Below are 10,781 nucleotides of genomic sequence, written 5' to 3'. Positions count from 1 at the left end.
AAAGCTTCAACTCAAGATTCAGCTTTTTTTTCCCTAGATTTGAAGCTTTCGTGACTGCAAGGATTCCATACTCTTAGTTCTTTCGGTAAAGTCAAGTAGGTAAAAAATTAAATTAAAATTAATAAAAATAGAACAATAAAAAATCACGACGTTTCGGAGGCAACACAAGTCTCCGAAACGTCGTGATTTTATTGTTTTATTTTTATTAATTTTAATTTCATTTTTACCTACGTGACTTTACCGAAAGAACTAACAGTATTCAGCTTTTTCCTATTTTGCTTACGGACTGGGATCTTGTGACGTCACGGCAAAGAGCCACACCCCCCTCCCCCACAGCTGATTTGCCAACGTCACTCCATCGCGGTAGACGTCGGCCATCTTACGTAGGGGCGACGGGGTGGTTGCGTAACTCGCGGTCAATGAGAATCCCGCGTCGCAATTTGATGACGTAGTCGATCGCACGCCCCCCCCTCCCCCACGCCGAGGTCACGTGGAGGGGGGGGGTCTCCCTACGTAAGATGGCGGCGGCGGGCGTCTTCCTCACCCCTCTCGTCTAGCGGCGCGCTCGGCAGTGAGAGATGCGGTGAGGGAGGATGATGGTGATGAGGTGATGGTGGCGTGTTCTCTGTTCAACGGCAACATCATCAACATCACCACCAACATTATCATTACTAACATCGCCACCATCACTACTTCTAGCATCATCACCATCGGCAACCATCAACATCACTACTGTTTACACCACCATCACCACTACTAACATCATCACCATCAACAACCATCGTCAATACTGCTTACACCATCATCACCATCACTACTACTAACATCACCATCAACAACCATCAATAACTACTGTTTACATCAACATCACTACTACTAACATCATCACCATCAACAACCATCGTCAATACTGCTTACACCATCATCACCATCACTACTACTAACATCACCATCAACAACCATCAATCACTACTGTTTACATCAACATCACTACTACTAACATCATCACCATCAACAACCATCGTCAATACTGCTTACACCATCATCACCACTACTAACATCACAATCAACAATCACTACTGTTTACATTACCATCACCACGACTAACATCACGATCAACAATCACTACTGCTTACGCCATCATCACGACTACGAACATCATAACCATCAACAACCATCGTCACTACTGCTTACACCACCATCGCCACCATCACTACTACTAACATCATCACAGCCATCATCACTACTACTTACATTATCATCACCACGAACACGATCCGCATCACGACTAACATTACGACCGAACGCCACCATCACGGATTAGTATCATCAACATCACCGCTCACGTCGCTAGCAACATACATCACCATCGCCAAAATCAACATCTCGTATTACATTGACGCTCATCAACGCCATTCACATCGTCAACATCGCTGACCTGTTTTTTTATTGTCCTTCGACCGTACAGTTTGCTTCGTACGGTGCGAAAGAAGTTCAACATACATCCATCACGAACATCGTCACTAACACAATCATCAACATAACAAACATCAACAACCGCCGCTGACGAGAACACCATCATCAAACCTCATCACCATTACACACATCCATCATACACCACCGTGATCGCCATACACCATCAACGCTTGTTACTAATCATAAGCAGCAGTTAAAGCGAGCGGATCTTTCTCTTAAACTAATTATGAGATTTCGGGCCAAGGATGTGTGTGTGTGTATTTGTCGCTTATTAAATGCCCCCCCCCCCCAACATCTCAAAGCTGCTTGCTTATATCGCTCTCAATCATCTCAATCATTTCAATACTCAGCCGTAGTTTTTAAATTTCGATTTAAAGCTTTCGTGACTGCAGGGATTCATCTTCTTGGTTCTTTCGGTAAAGTCACGTAGAAGGGAAATAATACAATATTTTATTATGTTTTCCTTTTATTATTTTATTATTTCCCTTCTACGTGACTTTACCGAAAGAACCAAGAAGAAAAAAAGCCGTAGTTTTTGTTTACTATTTAAGCATTACTTTATCCGGGCGTGTTTTTGCAAACAGCTGAACGAATCTTCCCCCCCCTCTCGATGGCGACTGCGCTTCATTAAGAATCCTCTGCCCCCCGGTGGCTTTTCTCTCTTTCGTCTTCAGAGTGGAGGAGGGGAGATCGGCGACCATGCTCGCCCCAGCCCCGGGAGCAGACGGAGGTCACCGCCGCCTCCACGCCGGTAAGACGAGCCGCTCCGATCGCACCTGCCGCCGCTGGTGACGACGACGACGAGGACGGTGATGGAGGAGATGACGATGAGGATGATGAGGATGGCGGCGACGGTGATGGAGGACGTAACGATGGAGACGACAGAGGGCACCCTCGTGTTCACGAAGCCCATCTTGGTGGCGCACGTATCCACGCGTGGTCTCCACGAATAAGAGGCTGTTTCTTTTGTTTGTTATTTTCTGTCGTTCTACACGTTGCCAGCCGACGCGGTTCCCTTGGCGGATCTAAGACCGTTTTATTGCAAGAAAAACGCAAAGCGCCCGCGGCCACATCGCGTAAAGAGCCCGGTCTGGTCGTCCGTTCAACAAATCGCGATTAAACTTCGAGGTCAAATTTCCGATAAAGCCCTGCGGGCGCCACGTGTGGCTTCAGACAAAGGAGAGAGAAGAACCGCGTCTCGTGTTTCCCGCTTCGGAGATTTATTTTTAAACCACAAAACAAACATTTAACCCCCATCTCCCCCCTCCCGGCTGCACGGTGCTGCAATGAATTGACGACAATGTTCGCTGCTCCAGAGGTCACCGCCCACATCTTCGGAGACGGCGTCGGCCCCTTCGGCGACGATGGCCTCGGCATGGACCGGTGCAGGGGAGAGGAATTCGGCGGCTACTACTACGACGACGGTTACGGTGACTACTACGACGACGACGACGATGACGGCGCCAGTCGCTACCAGGAGCGCGTGGCCTCGGCCTCCCTGGAGTCGTCGCTGCCGGGCTGCTTCGCCAGCCTCCCCGTGCCCATCCTCGACTCGCTCTGGGAGGCCCCCGGCAGTTTCAACGGCGACTTCGTGCTGGTCACCGAATTCTGCGAGGTGGTGGGACCCAAGCCCGTGCTCACTGTGCCCGACGGCGCTGGCGGGGACTTCGACCAGAACCACTTTGCTCTGCGGGTCATGTCCGTGGACTACCAGCTCGGCAGCAGCATCTCCGTGAGCGTCGGTGCCGATTGCGACTCCCCGGACGGCGGCGGCGGTGGCGGCGGCGCTCCCCCGCTCAATATGGCGCGCGACAGCAAGCACCTGCTGCGCGACTTCAAGCAAGGTGCCTCGGCATACGTCCACCACTTCACCTTCTACGACCTGGAGGCGCGCGGCTTCGTGCGGCCCTACTGCATGTCATACGTGACGGCCGACGAGCACAAGCTGCTGCCCGCCTACGAGCGCCTTGCCGCCGACTTCGAGCGCGCCTCCGAGTGCTTCAAGCAGGGGAACCGCCGCGAGTTCTCGCGCTCCGTCTCCGAGCTCCTGGAGGATCTCGAGTTCACCAAGGCCGAGCTGCTGCGCAGGGATGACCCGAAGCAGCAGCAGCAGCAACAACAGCAGCAGCAACAGCAGCAACAACAGCAGCAACAACAACAGCAGCGACGTGGAGGAGCTGTGAACGCGGCGACCGCAACGGCAGCAGCGATGGGGCCACCGGCCCAGCGCCTGCCCGTGTGCACCGCGGCCGCCGTGGAGCAGTCCAACGAGCTGGGCAACGTGGAGCGGTTGCTCTTTGACCACAGGCAGCTGCTGAACCGGGTGCGTGGCGCCTCGTGTGCGGTGGGCGACGCGGCGCCGACGGCCAACGGTGGCGCTGCGTACACACCCAAGTACTACCGCCAGAGGAGCTGCAAGGGCGCGGAGAAGACGCTCAAGAGCATGCGCGAGCTGTGCGGCAGCCTGCACTTCGAGCGGGGCGTGGAGCTGCTGAGCGAGCTGCAGCGGCGCTACCGGGCTGACACGGCCCAACTGGCCTTTGTCCACTCCGACCTGTGGCTTCACGCCTTCGCGGCCAGCGACTGCGAGCGCCTGTTCCCCGAATTGGGTGCAGGGAGCCCCGGGGAAGAGGAGCCAGATGAAGATGATGGCGCCGACGGTAACGACGACGGTGACGTGGCGAAGGGGTGCGTCGACAGTTGGCACCACCGGCGCACGTCGGCAGTCGCGGCGTGCAGCCTGGAGTCGTACGCGTCGTGCGTGGAGAGCGTGCCCATCAGCGTCACGCGGGGGGGGACCTCCACCGCGCTTGGGCCTCCTCCGTCGCCGACGCCGCCTCCGCCGCTGCTGCCCCAGACCGAGGGTGTGGGCAGTGCGGGCAGCGGCGACAGCATCGAGGTGCTGAGGACGGAGTGGCCGCAGGACGCAGGGGTACGAACCCACGGCCACGCTGACCAACACCAGGCCACGTCGTTACAGTGCACAAGAATGATTAAACTCGAGTTATCAAGCGGAGTGAGTTGGTGTCAGCCCAATGAGCGCAAAAAAAACCACTTACATTTGGTTTTAACTTAATTGGACATGTCTTGCAGGGAATATAAGGTGTGTGTCCCTGGTTTGATGAGGGGCTCGGGGAAGGAGCTCCAGAATTAGTTGTGATTCCATATACTGGGGCCGTTCAACAAGGCGATGCGCCGCTCACATCGTGAGCTCCGAATCACAAGTTATTCACCTCATGGCCTGGTTGCGATAGCACAAGTGTAATGTACTGTCATTTAAAATTTACTAACCCCCACGATCGGGGTGAAAATTTGTTTCAACAATGCGTGTTACAGTCTGCAGACTGTAACACGCATCGCATTCAACACCTCACCACTACACTGACAGCAGTCACAGAAGCAGGAACAAAACACCAAGTATGCGAGTCTGTACATTGTATGTGCGTGCGTCTCTGATGCGTAGGTGGTGGCAGCAGCCACAGAGGAGGAGCAGGACGAAGAGGGTGAAGAGGACCGGGATGAGGGGCGTGAGCAGGAGGTAGCGGAGGAGGAGGAGGAGGCGGTGGAGGCATTGGTACCGGTGTCAGGCCCCAGCGGTCCCGATTGGGCCCCTCGGCTGTACGAGCTACGGCGCTCGCACTCCGTGCACAGGAATGTGAGCGAGGACAGCATCGAGGTGCTCGGCTCCACCGCCTTTGCGCTGTCACCGGCGCCGTCCTACGTCATGGAGGCGCCGCCCGACTCCATCGCAGAGGAGACGGTGGGCGAGGCGGGGGTCTGCAGCGTCGAGGGTGACGAACCCTCCTCCCTCATCTTCTACTCGTGCGACGGCTACATGGATAAAGACTGTGGCTGCGGTGATGACGACGACGGAAGAAACAACGGCAACATCATCGGTACCCTCGCTGAGGAGGCGGAGAACGAGGAGTTGGGCTGGTGCCCAGACGCTGGTGCAAACGAAGGCGGCGGGAAAGAACTGCGGGTGCACGAGCGGGAGCCGCCGAACGGGGAGGAGCTCTCGCTCTCCCTGCAGGGTGAGTCTGCGGCTCGCGTTTTAAACCTCCGGAAGGGCGGCTCCATGATTTGGAGACGCCTGCAAAATGCGGGAGATCGTGAAAGTGGCCTTCGACTTTGGCCTTTGCACAGGGGTCGGCTACCTGCGGCCACAGAGCCGCATGCGGCTCTTTACGGGCTGCTTCGTGACGTAATGTATGCGTGTATTCACATCCATTGCGGCTCTCAATACTGAGCTTTGTGCCGAATTAGAAAAAAAATGGCTCTTCTTGTCATGTTTATTTCCGACCCCTGGCCTAGCATGTGAATCAATTAGATCAGCAATTCGGATGGAGGTCAGTTGTCCAGATTTCTTAAGGTGGACATTATTGGAGAATACCACAGCTCTAAAATTAAGATAGAATACCAGTGTTCGATGTACTCGGACCCACTGACTTTTTCATTCATGCTGGGATGCTGCTGGTGCATGCTTCTTCACTTTGTGTCAAACCACATTTTCTAAAACTTTAAAAATTACACCCCATGTGTCGTATTAAGATGCGTTTTTTTAATATTGACTGAAGTTGCTGGATACATGGAACTGCGCATACACAGGAAATGGCACATTCAAATTACTAGTCTGTCATGGGAGACTTATCATACAAAAGTTTATACCGAAGCACAGAATTATCAAAGCATGTACAGGAACAGTAAAAACTTTATAAAAATTAATAACTGCCATAAAAAAAACTTTAAATTGAGATAGCAGTTAAGTGCTTAACAACAGAAACGTAACCAAACTTTTATTGAAGCAAAACATACTAAGTGTCGAAATAGATGTCAATGAAAAACTAAGAAAACATCGCATTCATAACTTAAAGTAACTATTTGATCTATCATAGAAGCTGACTGAGGAAACAGTTGTTAAATGTTGTTTGCTGTTGTAACTTTCTGACCCGCCCCTACTCGACATTTGTGAAAAAGATCTTCATAGCTCATCGGATTTCTCCAGGATAAATAAAGATTCTGAGTTGTTAAGAGAGATAGATTGGATCAGAAACATGTACACTTGAGGATGAAACAAAAGCTTTCAAGGGTGTTAACAAGCAGGGAGAGATGCATGCTTGGAATTACACCGAAAATGAAAGACGAGCGAATTGATTGGGGAACATATCAAGCAGACTTGGGCATGACATGTCACAAGATAAACAAAAAAATTTAACCTGTAAAAACAAAGTTTTTCACTATAAATCCTTTATATGCGTGGCAGCTAGAGTCCTCTCGTCCTCTGGCTTGAGATGGCTGCCACCTATGGGTCAGATGATTGCCTGCCACCATTAAGCAATTGGTAATTAAATATAATTTATTTTTTCCTAAAAAGTGTCACGCACAACGAGTCTGTGTGCAAAATGTCAGCTCGATTGGATCACGGGAAGTGGGTTAAAAAACGACCGAAAGATTTGCACGGTCGTAAGCGCGCAAGCAAGTGAACTTAATATAAAGGATTTAAAAATCGTTACGTGCTCAAATAACCAGCATGTTGACTTTTTCCGTTTGTCCTCCCCCCCTTCTCTGTCGGTCCGCCGCTGCTGACGCATTCAGACACATTCTCGGACAGCAGCAGCAGTCACTTGAGCCGCGGGCTAGAGACCCCGGCACCTGCGGCCGACGGCTTCGACGCGCTGCAGCTGGCCAGGCGGCTCGGCAAGCCCGTGACGCACGTGCTGTTCGCGCTGCTCAGCGGGCGCACGCTGGCCGTGCTGGCCGAGGGCGAGGCGCAGGCGCGCCGCACCGTCGACGCGCTGCTTCCCTTCGTGCCGGCCGGTGGGAGAGGGCACGGGCGTGGTGGCGGTGGTGGGCACGGCCATCGTCGCAGTCGTCCCGCCGTAGAGCCGTGGCGCACGGATGCCCTGCGCATCAGCGACATCGCCGCCGTCAAACTCGTCGGCATGAAGAGGTGACCACTTGGAACTGATGTTTAAATCTCCACCCGTTGTTTGACTTGTGTGAAACGTCGATCATGTTGTTATAGAAAGAGGGGAGTTTGGTGGCAATGACCAGTTTTTTCGTGATGGCAGGACACTTGATGTTAGCAAAAGTCAAATAATGCAGAGATTAAAAGTATATGGGGCTCAGGTCGAGGGCTGCAATGCAGTTTTGGTAGCGAGGGGCTCCTGTAAACGTGACAATCTGAGCGGCGTCCCACTTAGGACCTGGGGTCAATTATAATTAGATCTACAGCAGTATTGTCAGCTAAAATTACAATTGCACTGCGAATGTAATTCATGACGAGTGACAATTACAGCTGTAATTGACCTCGGGTCTGGCTCCACTTGTGTATCCCAAACCCCCCCCCTCCAGCTCGCAGGCGGTGCATGACGCCCTCCTGCGCTACCGCCGTTACGTGTCGGTGCTGGACACGGCGAGTGGCACGCTCACGACTCCGCTGTACCAGGGCACCGCGCTCGCCAACCTCTCCGGCCTGCACGGACGTTCCCTCGCCGGTAACCGGGCGTACCTGGCGCGCGCGGGCGCCATCGTCGCCGAGCTCTCGTCCAAGGCCTTCGTGCTGCGCTCGCACCTGTGGGGTCGCTGCCGCTCCGCGGGCAGCGGGGCCGCCGACGAAGCGGAGGCCCTGCCGCGCGGCGCCGTCACAGAGTGGTGCGGCTCCCGCCTGGGTCTCCTCCCGGACGACGCGCACATCGTGAGACACTTGGCCGAGCTGATGGCCGAGCGCGGGGCGATGGGAAGGCCCGCATGCCCACCCGCCCTGAGGGTCGACTACGTGAGCAGCTCCACCTTCCGGTTCCAGCCTTTCAGGGCCGCGGACATGGTGGTGGACAGCTAACGCCCTGACGGGCACACGTGTCCTCCGTTTAAGAGGATCGCCATGGCTGGCTGGCTCGCTTGCTGCTGCTGCCTCCGTTTTTTAAAGGGGAACCGATACGTAACCATTTCCTTCAAATTCAGTGTTTTTTTAATTCATTTAAAAATTTAAAGTGAAGCACCAGGGGCCTGCACATGTTGATCAAAAAACTAAAATGTTGCAGTGTGTTAAAATGCATGTCGTAATTTTAAAAGTTATTGGAAGGATACATGTGCTCGAAATACTGCGCTACTCTCAACTTCCCCACAGCTGCAGGGCTGAACGGTTAGCGAGAGCCATGCAGTTTAAAACTGCACATTATCATTGCTGCATGGATAAACATGTGCAGTGCTCCGTAATTTTGAGTTGAGATGCACAGGCCTGTCAAAGCTTGGTGCTAGGATACTTGTGTTGAAGGCAGTCAGCATGCTAAACAGCCGGAGTGAATGTGTGCCAAATTCTTTTTCTGGAGACAATGGCAATTTTCTGCATGCTAGTGAGTTGATGGTGCTGCTAAACAAACCCCGAATACTGCGTGCCAAACCCCGTCTTCCCTCCCGAGCATGCCTTGCCTGAAACGCGCCTTTGCCTGCAATGTTAGCCGTCGTGTTTTTTTGTATTCTGTACAGAGCGGCACCTTGCTGAGTTTTTAAAACTTGATTTTGAGTTGTAAACTGTCATGCCATACGCTAACCGCAGCGTTTCCACGGGTTTGTTTTTAAATCTTGAAGGTTACCCGCAGTGCACTAATTTTAAAGGAGAGTATTTTTTCAAGAATATCTATTTACTGCCGGCGGCTTCTAATGTTACATTAATGTTACCGTGAACCTACATGCTAACAAAAAAAGGAAACGGTTTTATTTTCAAATGTCACGGTTTGTATGTTGTTATGAATGTTCTGGATAGTTATCGTGGGAATGTTTTAAACGATACCATTTGCAGAAGTGTTAAGGAGAGGCGGAGGAAGTAACCAATGTTACTCACGCCTTCATGCCGTTCTACCACGTGGGCCGACCTGATTACAGCAATGACAGGACAAGCCAACCATGCCCTTTAGCCTCTGTTGGATTCCTCCACAGCGTTTGCACCACGATGGGACATGGATAATGGATGCAGAGGTCCACCGCCAGTACTCGCCCATGCTAATCCACTGGTCCCCTCCAATCCATGAGGACAGTGTCTTGGCTTAAGGGGAATAAAACAAACTAAGGATGCGAAACCAAAAGTAGTTTGGATCCACTTTAGGTCTGTCATTCTCATACTTTGAACTTCTCTTGCAAGTGGGGAGCCGTTCTTAAGTTCCTCAGTTTACACATGGTGCCTGTCAATAAGTTACCCCTTACTAAAATTCACAATTGTCGTTGTAACCCAGAAAACGTCCCAAATGGGGAAAACATGCAGAGCTGTGTCGCACAAAATACTGAGGACCAAAGTTGTTGCGAATCTTAATGTTACAGGAATCGTAAAAAGACCCTGCCCCTCCATCTTCAATGTCAGTACACTCCTGTGCTTCAGATTTTAAGGCGAGCAAAATAATGCATTAACATGAATACATGTTTTAAACCGTAAATTCACGTTGCGAAAAGCAAATCAGATAAGTGAACATTAATGCCTTGCACAATGCTACATGCAGAAATGTCCTCACTAATTTTAACAGCGTGGTTGGAAACATAATTTGGGTCTCTGTAAAAGTACAACACTGCATTAATTTGGGCAGACTGCAGAGCCGGCCAAGATTCTGCGGTCGGGGTTGTTTACGTGCTCGAATGTGGTGTCTGGAAGAATGGTTGGTTATGAAGGGACAAAGGAGCCACCACCATTGTGGGCTGATGCGTCTGGCTCAAATAAAGCTTTACGGGTATCGTATCACAGCTGTGTTGCTTGATTCTGTTGGAGGGTGGGGATTGCCTCTAAACCTGAATCCAAGTTTAGTACGAGAAAGCAGAGTTGGGTGGGCATTGTTCTCTTCATGACCCCCAATTATGCACCCTCGTGGAGTTTCATTTCCTTTCGGTGTCTACAGCACCATCTACAGTTAGAGGTTACACATGCCTTTGCTCACCCAGCACTGCCACCTTCCCAGGAAACTCACCGCTCCCCAGTGGCACACCCTCACCAGGTGGTGATGCATTGGAGGCGAGGGTTGATGGATGGCACAGGAAAAATGTTGCAAGACTCCCTTCCCATAGGCATGGAAGTGCAATACCCTGGCTTGCCAGCAGAATGCAGTACAGAAAAGTGCAGACTGATGCATAGGTATTTTCTCCAGTAGCGCATTTCCTCCCACATGTACAAACACTAAATTGGCCGATACTTTAATGTACAGAACTGCAGAGCAATTGTTGGCAGCGGCACACCACCCGGGCAGCCTTTCACAGCTTGTCTTGATTGTGAGATACAATATTCATGAACGCTACATAAAATTAACCATCGGATTAACTACATT

The 10,781-nt window shown here is 51.6% G+C and overlaps 1 protein-coding gene across 2 annotated transcripts; it reads left to right on the top strand.

Annotated features, from left to right (window-relative positions):
* The first annotated feature begins 477 nt into the window (after nt 1–477).
* SMCR8 (SMCR8-C9orf72 complex subunit) lies at nt 478–10,189 on the top strand. Of its 2 annotated transcripts, none has more exons than XM_061548868.1 (6): nt 478–607; nt 2,151–2,227; nt 2,793–4,408; nt 4,940–5,510; nt 7,072–7,426; nt 7,831–10,189. In XM_061548868.1, exons 1-6 carry the CDS (start codon nt 594–596, stop codon nt 8,315–8,317), a joined length of 3,120 nt encoding a protein of 1,039 aa, XP_061404852.1. In that variant the 5' UTR covers nt 478–593; the 3' UTR covers nt 8,318–10,189. The 2 variants fall into 2 exon arrangements, with proteins under 2 accessions (XP_061404852.1, XP_061404853.1); XM_061548869.1 differs by having other exon boundaries at nt 495–583.
* Nucleotides 10,190–10,781: the final 592 nt, after the last annotated feature.

The sequence above is a fragment of the Lethenteron reissneri genome, chromosome 10 (genome assembly GCF_015708825.2).
Source record: "Lethenteron reissneri isolate LAM-NWPU_2019-01 chromosome 10, ASM1570882v1, whole genome shotgun sequence".
In the NCBI taxonomy this organism is placed as follows: Eukaryota; Metazoa; Chordata; class Hyperoartia; order Petromyzontiformes; family Petromyzontidae; genus Lethenteron; species Lethenteron reissneri.
Note: the sequence above shows the minus strand (reverse complement) of the source record. Positions and strands in the feature narration are given on the sequence as shown.